This window comes from Callithrix jacchus, chromosome 8, assembly GCF_049354715.1.
Source record: "Callithrix jacchus isolate 240 chromosome 8, calJac240_pri, whole genome shotgun sequence".
NCBI classification, from domain to species: domain Eukaryota; kingdom Metazoa; phylum Chordata; class Mammalia; order Primates; family Cebidae; genus Callithrix; species Callithrix jacchus.
This window is the reverse complement of record NC_133509.1, coordinates 18,871,570-18,890,174: the sequence shown is the minus strand read 5'-3', so window position 1 is coordinate 18,890,174 and position 18,605 is coordinate 18,871,570. Positions and strand designations below refer to the sequence as shown.

Genomic DNA, 18,605 nt, shown 5'->3' with positions numbered 1-18,605 from the left:
TGGGCATGCACCATAACACATTTGAGAAGTACCCAACAGATAGTTCATCTATTTAGAAAACTGATCTCTCTAAATGGGAAAATTACTTACTCTCCAAGTTATCCTAATGTTAGAAGATTGCTCCTTCTTGTCAAGCCCTTTTCTCATGCCTGAGAGTTTTTAGCTACTATGTAGATACCAACTATCTTCAACAGGGATGTACATCAGAGGTGGGGGTGTATGGTAATGTGGGTAAAATACCAGCATGACTAAAATAGAGGTCCTTGGAAGAAAGCTTAAGTAAGGATAGAACAGACCAAGTTACAATAAGAAAGCAAAATCTCATATCTAGGATAAAATAGAGAAGGAGGAAAGATCATTAGGCTTCCCAGAGGGATGGATGGATTTGATCTCTGGATGCCAGGGGAAAGAATGGTAGAGATGTAGTTATACCCCTGTTTTTTTGTATTTTATTGATTTGCTTCTATCAGTTGACAAATGGATGTGGATAAAACCAATAATAAATTAAGTGAATACTATAGGTTTGGGAAACAGGGATTCCCTACTGTTGAGTGGCTAAAGTGACCAATTTCTTGTATCTTGTCTGGTTGACAGTAATCATTCTAAATTTTTCATTTCCCACAATTATATTCTTTGCTGCTAATTCTCAAGAAAGAAGTATAAACTCTTATTTAAAATTCATATTATACACAGACTTTGTTGTGTGTTTGTTTCATAGTGACAACATATATAAATGTTAGAATTATAGCTTTTTTTTTATATTTGGCAAAAATTATAGCCCTTGTTTTTGATGCTAATATGTGATTATGGATAATTTCTTTGGTAAACATTATTTATTTTATTAATAAGAAAGATACTGACTTTGCTAAATGAAATAATTAGATACTAAGCTGTATAGTAGAATTAAAATTAGTTGATATATGTTTGAATATAGTTGTATCCTGTGTCTTTATACTCTACTCTCATGTCATAACTGAGAATGAGTTTGTCTCAATTCCTGCCTGAGGTGGTATTTAGCATGTAGGGGGCTATTTTTTTCCTTTATTATCAAAGTTAGCTTAGATAGAATCAGGATATACCATTGGACAGAGGGTGAAGACCATACACGTTGGGAAGACAAGCCCATGTGAAATCAGAGGCCAACATTCTTATCGAGCTCCAGATAGGGCTTTGGCAAATCTGGTCTAGTTCTAAATTGTAATGGGCTACATGGAATCTAATTTCTCTGATGTGAACATTTGTAGTGAAAAATTATAGAGAAAATAAATAGATAATTATTTGGGGGATGTTTAAGAAAATCCTAAATGCTAATGAGACCCAAGCAGAAGTAAGTCAGTTGAGTTACTTGGCTCCCTAACAGGTTGTCAGTAATCACCAAATGCTATCGCTGAAGTATTCCAGGACTTTAGACCATAGGAAAGGAAGAATACTAAGTATCAAACTCCAATGGTTTATTGGACTTGTATATAGCTATATATGTTGTTTCAAACCTGTAGCAAAGCTATTACTTTGTTAACAGTGAGCATTTAATATGCTAGTATGGTTTTGTATTCTCTTCTTTTCTTTGGGACTGAGATCTTTGGGATCTAACTTGATATCCTGCAAGGCATTTCTATCCAGGTTTTTAATACCAGACCTTAGCTTCTTGGGAGATATGATATCATTTCCCTTTGAAAAGTGGTACTTTTAAAATACATTTTCTTTACAAATGTGCTATCTGGATTTACTACTGCTTAGCTGCCTGACCTCAAACATCGGTGTTTGTTTTTCATATACTTGCATGTTTCCTTCAGTGACTTACTAAAGGAACATTAAAAAGAAAGATATGAAGACTGTTAACATATTTACTAAATGTGTCTTTTTGGGTCTTCTACCTTGAATTATAGAATTAACTCAGTGTCACCCAACACCTCCTTTGAGCCCAGAACTGCCTGGCAGTTGCCGGAAGGAGTTCAAAGAGAACAAAGAACCTTCTCCAAAGGCTAAGCGCAAGCGAAGTGTGAAGATTAGCAACATGCCTTTGGATTCTATGCATTGGCAAAATGACTCTGTCCAGATCATAGCAAGTGTCAGTGATTTAAAAAGCATGGATGAATTTCTTCTGAAAAAGGTATGCTTTATTTGCCAAGTTAGGCCATCAGCTGCTCTGTCTATGGAATGCTTATGTATATCAGGATATACCCTCTAGATATCAAGGTTGTATATGCTTCCATGCTTTAGATGGTCTGTTATTTACCAGAAGGGTGCAAATAATAGGATATGCATTAGTCAGACTGGATAAACAGGATTTAAGGTAGGATTTAAGGCTTTAGTAGTGACTTAATTTTACTAAAATTGTTGTATTTCATGTGGGAGAGTACAGCTTGTCGCATATCGGAGTTGTTTTTCTTGTGACAGAACTATAGAATCATACAGTATTAGAAGGAACCTCAGAAATCATCAAGTAGTAATTATAGTTTGACTATCTGGTCGAACTTTTACCTGGGTCTTATAATAGCCTGTGGCTTGCACTTTGAGTACAGTCATTGTAGAAGAGACAATACATGCCTACTGTTGCATTTACCTCTTTTCAATTCATTGATTATGTACTAAAACTAGTTTTGTGGTTTCCAGGTGAATGACCTAGATAATGAAGACAGCAAGAAGGATACGCTAGTGGATGTTGTATTTAAAAAAGCCCTGAAAGAATTTCGGCAGAATATCTTCAGCTTTTATTCATCTGCATTGGCGGTGAGTTGGACTGTGTTAGGAGATATTTAGTAGTTCAACATATGAAAAATTTGACGGTGCTATAGAATATAATACAAAACCCATCTCAAAAAAAAGATTTCTCCAGTTCATTGTTTTTGTTTTAGAGATAGACAAGGAAAAATGTACTGAATGGTGTCAGATTAAAAGCTCCCTTGAATTTCCTCGAGTAGCTTTGTCGCACCTTATAGCTGTTTTTTTCATCTTTTAAGATACTGACCTCAGATATTCTGGGTATGATTCTGTTTTACCCTGCGACTTCATAATCCTTTTAGCTCTATTGCTAGGCTATAATGTCTATTTTTCCTGTGTGAGGACTCCATTATATGTTTTCTTTCAGTAGAATTAGGGCAGTTAGTTTATGGTCACTGATTTCTTTCTTTTTTTTTTTTTTTTTTTTTTTTTTGAGACAGAGTCTTGCTTTGTCGCCGGGCAGCAAGCTGGAGTGCAGTGGCGCAATCTCAGCTCACTGCAATCTCCACCTCCTGGGTTCAAGCAATTCTCCTGCCTCAGCCTCCTGAGTAGCCGGTACTACAGGCATGCGCCACCATGCCTGGCTAATTATTGTATTTTTAGTAGAGACCGGGTTTCACCTTGTTGGCCACACTGGTCTTGAACTCCTGACCTCAAGTGATCCACCAGCCTCAACCTCCCAAAGTGCTGGGGTGAGCTACTGCACCTGGCCTTTTATGTAATATTTTTTGATCATTTAAAAGCTTATGTTGGCAGGTCACAGTGGCTCACGCCTGTAATCCCAGCACTTTGGGAGACCAAGGCAGGTAGATCACAAAAGCAGGAGTTCAAGGCCAGCCTGACCAACATGGTGAAACCCCGTCTCTACTAAAAAAAAAAAAATACAAAAATTAGCTGAGGATGGTGGTGGACACCTGTAATCCCAGCTACTTAGTAGGCAGAAGCAGGAGAATCCCTTGAACCTGGGATGTGGAGGTTGTAGTGAGCCAAGATCGTGCCATTGCACTTTACCCTGAGCGAAGAGCAAGACTCCGTCTCAAAAAAAGAAAGAAGGGAAAAAAAAGCTTATGTTTTTCTTTCTTAAAAAAATTCCAGATCTCATTTAAATAAAAGAAATTCTATTTAATTTCCTTGCAAATAATATGATTTTACTCTGAGCATGTCACTCTTCTTGGCAAAAATAAATTGGTTACTTAATATATCCTTAGGTAAAGATTCAAATATTTATTCTTTCAATGTTAGAGTAGAACCATCTAAACAAAGTTCATTTCTTGGAAGGTAAGTAATTAAGAGGGATGCAAATAACCTTTATAGCTAAATAAAATTTAAAAGCCACACTCAGAGGAGAAATCCACAAGACTTCATCAAATTATTACAGTTAGATTATTTACTAAAATTTATCACATTTTATTCTGCATTCATCACATACCAGAATGGGAGTTTACAAATACCGCATTATCTTATGGGCATGCTCATTAGAAATTATATCAGGATCCTAATCTTTATTCTAAATACTACCCATTACAAGTGTATACAAAACTCTATATTTAAAGAATTTCTTTATAAAACCATACATTTTTTCTCTTATTGCTTATAGATGGATGATGGGAAAAGCATACGGTATAAAGACCTCTATGCACTATTTGAACAGATTCTGGAAAAGACGATGAGGCTTGAGCAGCGTGATTCACTGGGTGAATCTCCAGTGAGAGTTTGGGTCAACACTTTTAAAGTGTTTTTAGATGAATATATGAATGAATTCAAGACTTCGGATTGCACAGCCACAAAGGTAAATGTGATATATTTTAATTACTAAAAGGATTTAATTATGAATTCTTTTAAGAGTGTTTGGGACATCTTGTATTTGAGAAAAGCATTACAGAGAACATGTCAACTCAGTGCTACTTTAGATCCTCCAAACGTCATTCTATCTTATATCAGACCATGTTTTCTAAACCATATTTTCTGTAATTAATACATTTTTCACTGAGTTCTGCCCTCCAGATTATATGCTTAGCTTTAACAGAGATCAGGAACAAGGGGCGCTGGCCCATGCCTGTAATCCCAGCACTTTGGGAGAGTGGGCAGGTAACTTGAGATCAAGAGTTTGAGACCAGCCTGGCCAACATGGCAAAACCCCAACTCCACTAAATATACAAAAATTAGCCAGTCATGGTGGTGGGCACCTGTAATTCCAGCTACTCAGGAGGCTGAAGCAGGAAAATCACTCAAACCCAAGAAGCAGAGGTTGTAGTTAACCAAGATCATGCCACTGTGCTCCACCCGGGTGGCAAAGCAAGACTCTGTCTCAAAAAAAAAAAAAAAAAAGAAATCAGTACCTGAATTTTCTTTTGAAAAATTATAGTCAAAGAACCTACAAATTATATTTATTCTTGAATTAGGTTTTAGGAAATATGTGTTTTGGGAAATCTGTATAATAATGATAACCTTTTTGAGTGTCTGTTATGGCCTGAGAATTGTACTTGATGTTGAATATTTTATTTAATTCTTGCTTCAGCCTTATTAAATAACTTTTATAAAATCCATATTACAGAAGAGACATCGGGCTTAGACAAAGTTATCAATGTGTTTTTTTTTCAGTACCCCAGATGAAATAATTAGGTACCTATTCACATCAGGAATACCATCAATATTTTGTATTGATTATGTTCCATTTAGTTATTCTACCTTATGTGTATTTAGATTTGCAAACCCTCTTCAATCCCGCTTTTGAAGTTGTCAGATATAAACAAGTTCTGGAAAGTTCTTCAGTTCTAGATCTAGGTTAAGGTCTTTATTTTATGCTGAAGAAGATTCTTAATAGGCTTGTACTGCCTTTCTTTATAAGTTTAAAAGGTTGGGTTTAGATTGTTCTGTACTGTGGTTATCAGGAAATGTCATATGTAAAAGAGCTTTTACATGTTCCAAATGTTACCTTTTTATATATAATTTATATTTAGCTCCATGATAGTTTTCTAGAGCTAAAATATGGGAAGTCAAATCTTTAAAACAAACAATCACTTAATGATTAATCATTTAAATTAATATGGTGGTGGCTTCTGGGCAGAAGTGAGGTTTAAGAAAGAATAATCTCTAATGTATTCTTCCATTCTGTTGCTGCTGTTGGCAATTATGTTTTACCAGACTTTAAAACTTTTTTCTCACATTTGCTTATTAGCACTACACAGTTCCTCTTGGAGAATAAAGAGATGCCTATTCTGTTACCTGTTGAGCAAGTATCTTAACATTTGCAATGAAGTAAGAAAGTATATTAGTCTTTGTCATCACAATTTCTGTATTTTTCCTGTCCCTGTCAGGTGCCAAAAACAGAAAGAAAGAAAAGAAGGAAAAAGGAAACTGATTTGGTAAGTTATAATCTGTTTTTTAAATTTAAAAAGTATGTTTTCAGATCAGTGATCTTAGGTATATCATACATTACTTATGTGGATATATTTATGAAATAAGTTCATCAGGTATCTGGGTGATAATCATATTTATACCTTTGCAAAAATTGAGAATGATCAGATGTGACTGGACTTGTTATCAATGATAGCTTCCTAAAATGGCAGAAAACTGAAATTGTTTACTCATGAAAGGTAAAGTATGATTTCTTTTCAGAACTGGGGGTAGGGAAGGAGCTCTTCAGGAGTTTTCTCTTCCTTCTAAAGAAAACAGGGGTTATTCAGGATTTTACAGTTTTTATAACTTTCAATTCAAAAGACATTTCTGAAGGCATCTGAACAAATTTTACTGTTCATGTTTATATACAAGCACATGATACATATAGTCACTTTTTCACACTGACAGATGTACGAAGTTCTTTATTGAAGAGGGCTTTGTAAAAGCAAAAGACTGAAAACAACCTAAATACATAGGGAAATCATTAAATAAATTAGATACATCTATATGATATATATCCAATATATGATGTCATCATATACATCATATATACAGTATATACCATATATAATACAATAGGTAACATATATACTGTATATATCACATATATATTGTATGGTTTATGATAATTTCTGCAGTTACAAGGATGAATTAAGCCCTTGAGGTATATATAATCAACAAGTGAAGGCAGTAAGTTTTTTAAATTATTACTGTCAGGTATGATAAGTATTATAGTAGGAATAGTACAAAGTGCTGTTGGATACAGAAAGGGGAATGAAGGAATGCTTTACAGAAGAAAAAATGCTTTTGCTATTTCTTGACAAATGAGTAGTGGTTTAGACAGGCAATACCTGTCTGGCCAGTGGGAAAAAGAGTACGTACAAATGCGTATGAATGAAGAACCTGGTATGTTGAACCAATTGCTTTCATTGACTCAAGTATTGCATGTTTATATGGAGGTGTTTGGAACAGAAGGTTAGGAGTCTGATCAAGACTCTACTTTCAGAATATTTTGAATACCTTACCATTTCACATCACCTCCACTGCTATCACAACAGTCCAGTGAACTATGAACAGTCTCATACTGGTCTACTTTCTTATACTCTTCTCCCCCAGTAGTTCTCTACATAATAGCCATAGTTACTTTTTATAAAAATAAAAATCAAATCATATCCTTTCTCTACTCAGAGCTGTTTAGTGATTTCCAGTGTTTCTCAGAATGAAACCCAAAGTTCTTACCATACCTACAAGTCTTGACATGACCTTTAGCATGAATGCCTCTCTAAGCCTCATTTCCTCCTACTCTCCCCTGGTTCCTTCTGTTTCAGCTACATTTGCTGCTGTCACTTCCCACTTCCCCTCCTCCTATCTTCTTTACATTCTCCTGGAAACTTTAAACTTTAGGGCCTACAAAACCTGGATTCAACCTTGCCAATTGCAAATTCTAATTGTAGAATATTTCTTGTCTACCTTACTAACATTCAGGATTATAAATCATCCCCTCGTGCTTGTAAACAGAATTCTGAAATCTTTTAAATTCTTTCTTTTAGCTTTTCCACTGTTTGTGTTAGAAGTGTGATCTGACTGTTTATAGGTTATCTGCCTATTACAAAGTATCTGCCTTTTCACAAGTACAGAATCTTGAAAGTAGTGTACCTGACTCAGCCTGGTTTGCTCTGGTTCTCCAAGAGGATTTTCTCATTGAGAAACATTGGACAACTTAAGCTCTGAGTCTCAATGTCCTCATCTATAAAGCAGGAATAATGCCACCCACAACTGACATTTTTGTGAAATTAAATGAGATTGTATACAAAGGAAAAGGTAGGGAAGGTAGAGAGCCTGTTACTAACAGGTATGTTTAGGCACTTTATACACTTTGAGCCTTAAAAGAGTAGTTATTCATGTCAACAAGGGAAAGAACAGAAAGAATAGTTGTTGAATAAATTTATTCAACATCTATTTTATTATAATTCAGGGACTGTAACAAGAGCAATTCATAGAAAGAAATGTCTAGAAATACACAAATAAATGTTTATCTTGTTAGCAGTCAAATTAAAATGAAGTAACAGTGATAACAGTGATTTTCTACTTTTTCCATCAATGAACAAAGCTCAAAATAAATTAATAACCTAGAGTTTGGAAACATAAGACAGATTTTTCAACACTACAAATAGAGGTGTAAATTGCATAACCTTGGAGAATGTACTTTAACAATGACATATTAAAAACCTTAAAAATGTTAAAGAAAAAAAAAACTGACCCAGCAATACGATATCTAAGAATTTGTTCAGTAGGCATATCAATCACACTTTTTCACACTGACATGCTGACATGTATGAGATTCTTTATTGAAAAACAGTTTGTAATAGCAGAAGACTGAAAACAACCTAAATAGATAGGGAAATGATTAAATAAATTAGATGTATCTTTATAATAAGATGTTGCTTAGCATTAAAGGAAAAAAGGACATTCACCAAGATGTTTTGTTAAGTAAAAAGTACAAGTGCTGGCCAGGCACAGTGGCTCACACTTGTAATCCCAGCACTTTGGGAAGCTGAGATGGGCAGATCACCTGAGGTCTAGGAATTTGAGACCAGCCTGGCCAACATTGTGAAACCCCATCTCTAATAAAAATACAAAAAAAAAAATTAGCTGGGTGTGGTGGAGGGTGCCTTTAATCCAAACTATTCGAGAGGCTGAGGCAGCTTGAACCGGGAGGTGGAGGTTGCAGTGAGCCAAGATCATACCTCTGCACTCCAGCCGGGGCAACAGAGCGAGACTAAGGCAAGAAAGATCTCAAAAAACAGCTTCTGCCCTGCAGTTCCCCCCATTCCATAGTCTGGTATTCAGAGCACTAGCTTAATATTTCTTCACTTGAATATTCTTATATTTTAGGCATATTCTATAAACTTAACTGTTGTTTCTTGGAAAGCTGTGTAAAATTATTCTGGCCATTCTTAATTTTACTCTGCAAGTGATCATCTTTGTATATAACAGTTCAGATAGGAAAATTAAAGTTACTTTTCCCAAGTGAAAAAAAGCCAGGCCGGGCGCAGTGGCTCACGCCTATAATCCAAGCACTTGGGGAGGCCGAGGCAGGTGGATCACAAGGTCAAGAGCTCAAGACCATCCTGGTCAACAAGGTGAAACCCCATCTCTACTAAAAATAAAAAAAATTAGCTGGGCATGGTGGTGCTCGTCTATAGTCCCAGCTACTCGGGAGGCTGAGGCAGGAGAATTGCTTGAACCCAGAAGGCAGAGGTTGCAGTGAGCCGAGATTGTGCCATTGCACTCCAGTCTGGGTAACAACAGCGAAACTCCGTCTCGAAGAAAAGAAGTACAAGGGCTAAACACTGTATAGAAAGCTACTATTTGTATATATTTTTTTAATTTTAAAAATATTTTTATATCTATACTCATAGACATATACACACATATAAAATATCTTGAGAGTATACTGATAGTGATTATTTCTGTAAAGAGGAGCTAGACAGAGACAGCTAGGGTACAGAGATAGGAAAAAGACTTATTTTGCTTTGTGTACCTTTGATCAGGAGTTTATATTATATCCATTCAGAATAAAGTAATTTTTAAATTGACATATATTTTACATATTTTAGGGGTACAATTGAGTATTTGTTACATGTCGAGAATGTGTAATGATCAAGTCAGGATATTTGGGGAATTTATCACCTTGAGTATGTATCATTTTTGTGTGTTGGGAACATTTCAAGACCTCTCTTCTACCTAAGGAATAAAGTAATTTTTAAAATTTTAATGAAAATTTTAAATGAAAACAACTTTAATATTAGAGTTTAGTAGAGGAAAATAATGTTCGTGTAATTTATAATTGGTAACTGTGAGATTAGACATTATTATCTGGGAATATTTGAGATCCATAGAGCAAGGCCACATTATGAAACTAGGATGGATGTTTTCAGGATATTCTGAGTGGAATTATGTTGTTACATTGTTTATAGTAGATTTATTAACACAAATTTTAATTCCTTTAGATTCTTTTTCTTTATACTACTAGGGTTTTTGTCTTTCTTAAATAAATTATTTATATAATTATTACTTTTTTCCATGTCTTCTTTCTTTACTTTCTCTTTCTATCTCTCTCCTTTCACTTTCCCTCCCTCCTTCCTTCCCTCCCTCCCTTCCTCCTTTCCTTCCTTCTTCTCTCTCTCCTTTCTTTCCTTTCTTTTCTTTTCTTCCTTTCCTTCCTTCCTTTCTTTCAACTAGGTCTCACTCTGTTACCCAGCCTTAAGCGCAGTGGCATGATGACAGTTAACTGCAGCCTCAGCCTCTTGGGCCAAGCAGTCCTCCCATTTTAGCCTCCTGAGTGGCTGGGACCACACACATACCCATCATGCCTAGCTAAATGTTTTTTTCAGTTTTTGTAGAGATGGGGGTCTCACCATGTTGCCCAATCTGGTCTCAGATTCCTGGGCTCAAGTGATTCCCCTTCCCCAGCCTCCCTAAGTGCTGGGATTAGAGGCATAAGCCACCACACCTGGCCTAGTACGCTTATTATTTCATTTTTTTCTTAGAAAAATATTTAATTATTCTTGAACTTATTTTAGTCTCAAGATCAAGTTTTAGGGACCAAGGCATCAAGAGTGTACTAGGGATCACGCTCTTTTTCTTTAATAGTATATCAGTTGTCTGCCCACTGTTGAATGATAATATTTCTTTTTCACTGGTTTAAAATACCCTTTTGTTTTATTATACTTTAAATTTTGGGTACATGTGCAGATCGTGCAGGATTGTTACATAGGTATACACATGCCATGGTGGTTTGCTGCATCCATCCTCCCGTCACCTACATTAGGTATTTCTCCTAATGTTATCTCTCCCTAATCCCCCCACCCCCTGCTATCCCTCCCCTAATGTAGGTGGGATAGCAGGTCCAACAGGCCCTGGTGTGTGATGTTCCCCTCCCTGTGTCCATGTGTTCTCATTGTTTAATATCCACTTACGAGTGAGAACAGAATGCAGGGTTTGGTTTTCTGTTCTTGTGTCAGTTTGCTGAGAATGATGGTTTCTAACTTCATCCATGTCCCTGCAAAGGACATGAACTCATCCTTTTTTATGGCTGCATAGTATTCCATGATGTATATGCACCACATTTGCTTTATCCAGTCTATGGTTCCAAGTCTTTGCTATTGTAAACAGTGCCGCAGTGAACATACGTGTTCATGTGTCTTTATAATAGAACGATTTATAATCCTTTGGGCATATACCCAGTAATGGGATTGCTGAGTCAAATGGTGAATACCATTTTTATAGTACAGTTGGCCCAGCACATCCATGGGTTCAACCAACTATGAATTCAAAATACTCGGAAAAAGAAATTCCACAAAGTTCCAAAAAACAAACTTGAATTTGCTGTGCATTGAGTGAATCCATGCAAATGAAGTGATGTATAGGCATTGTATTAGATATTATAAGTAATCTAGATATAAAGTATAGTATATGGAAGGATATGCAGAAATGCCTAAATAATATGTAAATACTTTGCTGTTTTTTTTTTTTTTGAGACGGAGTTTCGCTCTTGTTACCCAGGCTGGAGTGCAATGGCGCCATCTCGGCTCACCGCAATCTTCGCCTCCTGGGTTCAGGCAATTCTCCTGCCTCAGCCTCCTGAGTAGCTGGGATTACAGGCATGCACCACTATGCCCAGCTAATTTTTTGTATTTTTAGTAGAGACGGGGTTTCACCATGTTGACCAGGATGGTCTCGTTCTCTTGACCTCGTGATCCACCCGCCTCGGCCTCCCAAAGTGCTGGGATTACAGGCTTGAGCCACCGTGCCGGCCTATGCTGTTTTATGTAAGAGACTTGAGCCTCTGGAGTTTGGTGTCTGCAGGGAGTAGCTGGAACTAATCCCTCACAGCTACTGAGAGGCAGCTGTATACTCATATCTTAATGTATTTGGATTTAATTTTTTAGTTTCTCTTTTTATTCATTGATAATGTTTATTCTTATGCCAGTACCAAATTTCTTAAATTACTTTTTATTTTATCAAATACATATATACATGTATACCCCTATATACACATCACTCTAAAACGTCTTAAAGGCTATTGTTGCATATTTTCCAGCTTAACTAGAAATACTATTTCCTAAACATACTCTTTTTTTAATGTCTTTGCTCAGTTCTATATATTCATCTCAAGCATATCCTCTTCTGTGACACCTTTTTTTTCTGTAGTACCATTTAGTTACTCCTTTCTTTGTGCTTCCACTGTGCTTTGGAATTTTTACCATCATCTCTAATACATACTTTTTTTTCCCTTTATTTCTTTTTCCTGAAGCATCTAATATATACTTTCAAAATTACTGTTTCAGGTCTCAGTTTCTTGATTTCCATCTTAGCCAGAAGGACAGAAAAAAGTACAAGAGAGCCCATAACATTAGGCATGACTTGGAAATGTCACTCATGTTCACATTTCATTATTCAGAGCTACTTATGTGGCCATTTATAGATGCAAAAGAAGCTGGGAAATAAAGTTTAGATAGATTGTCACATTCCCAGATAGACCTTGGGAAATCTGTATTTAAAGAAGAAAGAGGCCAGGCGTGGTGGCTCAAGCCTGTAATCCCAGCACTTTGCGAGGCCGAGGCGGGTGGATCACGAGGTCAAGAGATCGAGACCATCCTGGTCAACATGGTGAAACCCCATCTCTACTAAAAATACAAAAAAATAGCTGGGCATGGTGGCGCGTGCCTGTAATCCCAGCTACTCGGGAGGCTTGACGCAGGAGAATTGCCTGAACCCAGGAGGCAGAGGTTGCAGTGAGCCGAGATAGCGCCATTGCACTCCAGCCTGGGTAACAAGAGCGAAACTCCATCTCAAAAAAAAAAAAGAAGAAAGAATTGGTATTACTAGGCAGTTAGCATTCTTTTCCACAGCGAAGTGCTCATGCCAGTTCCTGACACATAGTAAGTGTCAATAAATGTTTAATTTAATGAGTAAATGCTGAGTGATTTGGAAGGGTTTCATGGTCCCTCCTATACTACTGCCCAGCCTCATTTTTCACTACTCTCTACCAACTTGTTCTAGCAGCAGTAATTGTCTCACTGTTCTGGATCAGTTCTTTTTGTTTCATTTTGTTATTTCCCTTCCTTCCTTTCCCTCCTCTCCCCTTCTTTCTGTTTGACATAATTGCAACATTATAGAAAAGTTGCAAGAGAATTACAAAGAAACCTGTATGCCTTAACCCACATTTATTTAGATTTCACCATTTGTCCCAGTATTGTTCCTTTATAACAAGAAATTTGTTACACTTAATTGTTATGCCTTTTAAATCAAGCAATTCGTTAGCCTTTTTAGTTTTCATGACATTAGCATTGTTGAAGAACCTAAGTCAGTTATTTTATAGCATGTTTTTGCATTTGAGTTTGTCTTATATTTCTTCATGATTTGATTTAGGTTATGCATTTTTGGCAGAATTCTAAAGATGTTCCCTCCAAGGGAACATTCACACAAAAATGGAAAACAATACCCCTTTGCTACTAATTTTTTTTTTGCTTTAAAGATATAGTTTTTGGCCGGGCACAGTGGCTCACGCCTGTGTTCCCAGCACTTTGGGAGGCCAAGGTGGGTGGATCACGAGGTCAAAAGATCGAGACCATCCTGGTCAACATGGTGAAACCCCATCTCTACTAAAAATACAAAAAATTAGGTGGGCATGGTGGGCGCATGCCTGTAATCCCAGCTACTCAGGAGGCTGAGGCAGAATTGCCTGAACCCAGGAGGCAGAGGTTGCGGTGAGCTGAGATTGCGCCATTGCACTCCAGCCTGGGTAACAAGAGCGAAACTCTGTCTCAAAAAAAAAAAAAAAGATACAGTTTTTAATTAAAATGTTATGTTCATGTATATTTATTGTCAATTTTAAATAAATTAATGAATATATACTTTAAATTTTTTCCAGTTTTAATTGCTAAGATAGTAATATCAACAGGTATAATTCATGTAAACAAAAGTTCTCTGAGGTCATCAGTAATTTTCATCTGTAAAAGTTGCCTGAGGTTACAAAAAATACATATTTTAGCGAGGTACAGTGGTTCATGCCTATAATCCCAGCACTTTGGGAGTTGGAGGCAGGCTGATAACTTGAGATCAAGAGTTCAAGATCAGCCCAGCCAACATGGTGAAACCCCATCTCTAATTTAAAAAAATATATACAAAAAGTATTCAGGCACAGTGGCAGGAGCCTGTAATCCCCACTATTTGGGAGGCAAAAGCAGGAGAATCACCTGAACCTGGGAGGCAGAGGCTGCAGTGAGATGATACCACATCACTGCACTCCAGCCTAGGCAACAGAGTAAGACTATGTCTCAAGAAAAAAAAAAAAAAGAAAACATTCTTTGACAACTGCTGCTTTTAATGTAACATTAGAGTCATATAAGACAGCTATTATATGTCTGTTGCATTGCTTTCTGTTTTTCATATAATTTGGTCATGTTTATCTAGATCGTTAGCTTTTGGAAAGCAGGAAAAATATATTTTATTTTTACATTATTTCTCAACAGATCATAATTGTCCCCCTGGAATTAGTGCCTAGTGAAGACTTAGCAAGGAATTGAAGGATTCCCCAGGGGCTCACCATGTTAAGGGCAGCATTTACTGTGTTGGCTTTAATATAAATAGCTGAATTTTTTCATTCAGGTTGAAGAACACAATGGTCACATCTTTAAGGCCACCCAATATAGCATCCCTACATACTGTGAATACTGTTCTTCTTTGATATGGATAATGGACCGAGCCTCTGTTTGCAAATGTAAGTATGAGAGATCTTTGAGGAATATTTTAACTACTGATACTTCTGTTTCCTTGAGTTTTCTTATATCTCCTTTAACATAAAAGAGTTATTTACATGACCTAAATTTTTAGCCTCATCTCTTGCTATACTCTCTTCACCTATTGTTTGTATCTCAACTAGATATTTTGATGTTATTTGGTCACTGAGAGCCTCGTACGTGTAATTCACTCTGTCTAAAACAGTCTTGTCCCAGAATGACCTCACATTTCAGTTACTTCATGCCTACACTCACATCTCACCTTCTCAGAGAGCTCTTTTCTACCTCCGGTTTAAATGCCACCTTGTCCCTGAATTCTCTATTCTCTTTTTGTGTGTGTGTGTTTGTTTTTTTGAGATGGAGTCTTGCTCTGTCCCCTAGGCTGGAGTGCAGTGGCGTGATATCAGCTCACTGCAACCTCCGCTTCCCGAGTTCAAGTGATTCTCCCACCTCAGCCTCCCGAGTAGCTGGGATTACAGGCTCTCACCACCACACCTGGCTATGTTTTGTATTTTTAGTAGAGACAGGGTTTTGCTATGTTGGCCAGGCTGGTCTTGAACTCCTGACCTCAGGTGTTCTGCCCATCTTGGCCTCCCAAAGTGCTGGGATTACGAGCATGAACTACTGCATCCAGCACCCCCCACCCCAAATTCTTTATTCTTTTACTGAGACTTAATAGTCTTTAAAGAACTTATCACCACCCCAAATTAAGTATTTGTTTATTGTTTTCAGTCTATGCCTCTAAAATATATGCTCTATAGTCAGGAAGTTTATCTTTCTTTCTCTCTCTCTCTCTCTCTCTCTCTCTCTCTCTCTCTCTCTCCTTTCTTTCTTTTTTTTTTTGAGATGGAGTTTCCGTCTTGTTGCCCAGGCTGAAGTGCAGTGGTCCGATCTCAGCTCACTGCAACCTCTGCCTCCCAGGTTCCCGTGATTCTCCTGCCTCAGCCTCCCAAGTAGCTGGGACTACAGGCAGGCACCACCACGCCCAGCTGGTTTTTTATATTTTTAATAGAGATGGGGTTTCACTTGTTAGCCAGAATGGTCTCCAATTCCTGACCTAGTGATCCGCCCACCTTGGCCTCCCAAAGTTCTGGGATTACAGGTGTGAGCCCCAGCACCTGTCCTGTGGTTTTTTTTTTTTTTTTTTTTAATGCCATCAGTGCCTAAAACAGTTATGGCACAGAGTAAGTTTTAATAAATATTTGTTGGTTAAATAGGCCTATAGATGGACAGACGGATGGATGGATGGATGGATGGATGGATAAATGAATGAATTCTTAGATTATAGCCCAAAAGGTACTTTTTCTACTGTAATCCTTTTAACAGAGTAATATAAATCCTATAATGTGAGTAGAGATTCTTTGTAGATCAACTTGGTTCTGGCTCAGGGTGGATCTTTAGCCACCCCTCATCTTATTTTATACATCTGCTCTGGTGCTGTCATTAGTTTTCTGAAGCTTTGCTTCTATTAGCGGGCTAAAATTGAATGAAGCAAATACTAAGGACTGGATCTAGTATGACAACAAGTTTCCCATAGCAAAATTGCCACTATTAGTATATATTCACTTATTCCATGGTTCAATAGCAGTTTTCCTTTTCCTTTATTATCTGTAGTCTAAAATATTATAATGAGTCTGAAAATAGGAAGTAGTTTGAAATGTATTTGACTGTTTAGTGTAAGTATGATTCCTGTAGGTTTAGTTTCTTCTGTAACTTAAAGTTAAAATTTAAATAATTTGCTTTTTTATGACTATGGTGGGCTGGTTTGATTTGATTTTTTGAATTTTTTTATTTTTATTTTTTGAGACAGTGTCTCACTCTGTCACCCAGGCTGGAGTGCAGTGGTGTGGTCTCGGCTCACTGCAACCTCTGCCTCCTGGGTTCAAGCGATTCTCCTGCCTCAGCCTCCTGAGTACTGGGATTACAGGGGTCTGCCACCACACCTGGCTACTTTTTGTACTTTTAGTAGAGATAGGGTTTCACTATGTTGGTTAGGCTGGTCTTGAACTCCTGACCTCAAGTGATCCCCCCCACCTCAGCCTCCCAAAGTGCTGGGATTATAGGCATAAGCCACTGCGCCTGGCTCAGCCTGATTTGATTTTTTTAATAGAATTAACTAACTTCTTTGTTATTACCCTGATGATTTCACCAGTACTGTGACATGGCCTCCCTTACTTGATCTTTGCCTTGAGAAGCCCACAAGTTATATTTTACAAGCTCAAGAAAGTATATGCAGGTACACAGAAGCCGGAGCTGGTGTAACAAAAGGAAATAAGGATACTGTGTTCTCAGTATCCTCCTCTTAATTTGCTTCTTGCTCTTCACCAACTGCCCAGCCACCCTGGGTTATTACTACTCCAACAAATTATTTTAACTCTGAACCTTTTCTTTATCCCATCTTCCCAGTCACAACTGATACTCTTCATGTTCTGGATCTTCAGAGCTCTGTTCTGAACCTTTAGAGATGAGAAATAAGACCTTTCTTATATCCGATTGTGCTACCCAATTTGCTTTCATTTCAAGAAGGATCTTTGACAGTAATGCCTTTCTTATCTATAGGCGTGATTTTTAATAGGCATTTCTGAGATTTTAGTATGTTGTAGAGCATATATGTGGTGGAACATGAACACTAATTTGTGAATCAAACCACAAAGATAAGTATCCTGCCGAAATTTGGTGTGTAGTGGTACTGTGTGGCATAGGGGCAGGACGAACAGTTTTGAAAGACCAAAAAGCTTTTTTATTGACTATGGCTAGAAATTTTAAGCATGTTTTCAACTTCATTATACTCAATAGAATGGGTTTTAAGTTCTTTATAATTATAATATTTTACAAAGTATGGATATCTTATTACAGCAGTCTGAGATTTAAAGAAAAAAAAGCAGGTCTAAAATAAAGTATACTTGACGAGTTCTTATCATTGATGTGCAAACTGCTAAAAATGCTGCATTCTTCACCTGTTTTTCAGTATGCAAGTATGCTTGCCATAAGAAGTGCTGTCAGAAAACCACAACCAAGTGCTCTAAAAAGGTAAGAAATTACCACCTATCAGTAATAGACCTGTTGGTCTTTTGTGCCTTATAGAAAGAAATTGAGGCCTCTTTGATAGTTTTACAGATAAGTGGTTTTTAAACCTTTTTTTTTTTTGAGACAGGGTCTCGTTCTGTTGCCAGGCTCCAGGCTGGAGTGCAGTGGTGTGATCTCAGCTCACTGCAAACTCTTTCTCCTGAGTTCAAGCAATTCTCCTGCCTCAGCCTCTGAGGTAGCTGGGACTACAGGTGCATACCACCACACCCAGCTAATTTTTTTGTATTTTCAGTAGAGACGGGGTTTCACCATGTTGGCCAGGTTGGTCTCAATCTCTCGACCTCGTGATCCGCCCACCTCAGCCTCCCAAAGTGCTGGGATTACAGGCTTGAGCCACCATGCCCAGCCAGTTGTTAAACTTTTTGACCACAAATCACAGTAAGAAATATGTTTTATGCCATGATCCAGTTCACACGTTTGGTGATACATGTTACAAACTGAATTGATTTTCATAGATTATTTTACCATTACTATATGTGAGCTACTAAATTAATTTCATAAGCCACAATTTGAAGAACACTGCTTTCAAGGTTTCATACTTTCTTAAACACTTGAAAGCCTTCGTAGGAATTATCCTTAATGCAGTAAGCT

The 18,605-nt window shown here is 37.2% G+C and overlaps 1 protein-coding gene across 19 annotated transcripts in view; it reads left to right on the top strand.

Moving 5' to 3' along the window:
• Positions 1-18,605, top strand: part of MYO9A (myosin IXA) — a 284,781-nt gene that overhangs the window by 227,877 nt on the left and 38,299 nt on the right. For all 19 annotated transcript variants that reach the window (XM_078333528.1, XM_054240463.2, XM_078333527.1 and 16 more), the window contains 6 exons: positions 1,887-2,110; positions 2,614-2,730; positions 4,319-4,510; positions 6,039-6,086; positions 14,797-14,908; positions 17,896-17,957. In XM_078333528.1, coding sequence (XP_078189654.1) covers positions 1,887-2,110; positions 2,614-2,730; positions 4,319-4,510; positions 6,039-6,086; positions 14,797-14,908; positions 17,896-17,957 — 755 coding nt within the window. The remainder of the gene's footprint in view (positions 1-1,886; positions 2,111-2,613; positions 2,731-4,318; positions 4,511-6,038; positions 6,087-14,796; positions 14,909-17,895; positions 17,958-18,605) is intronic.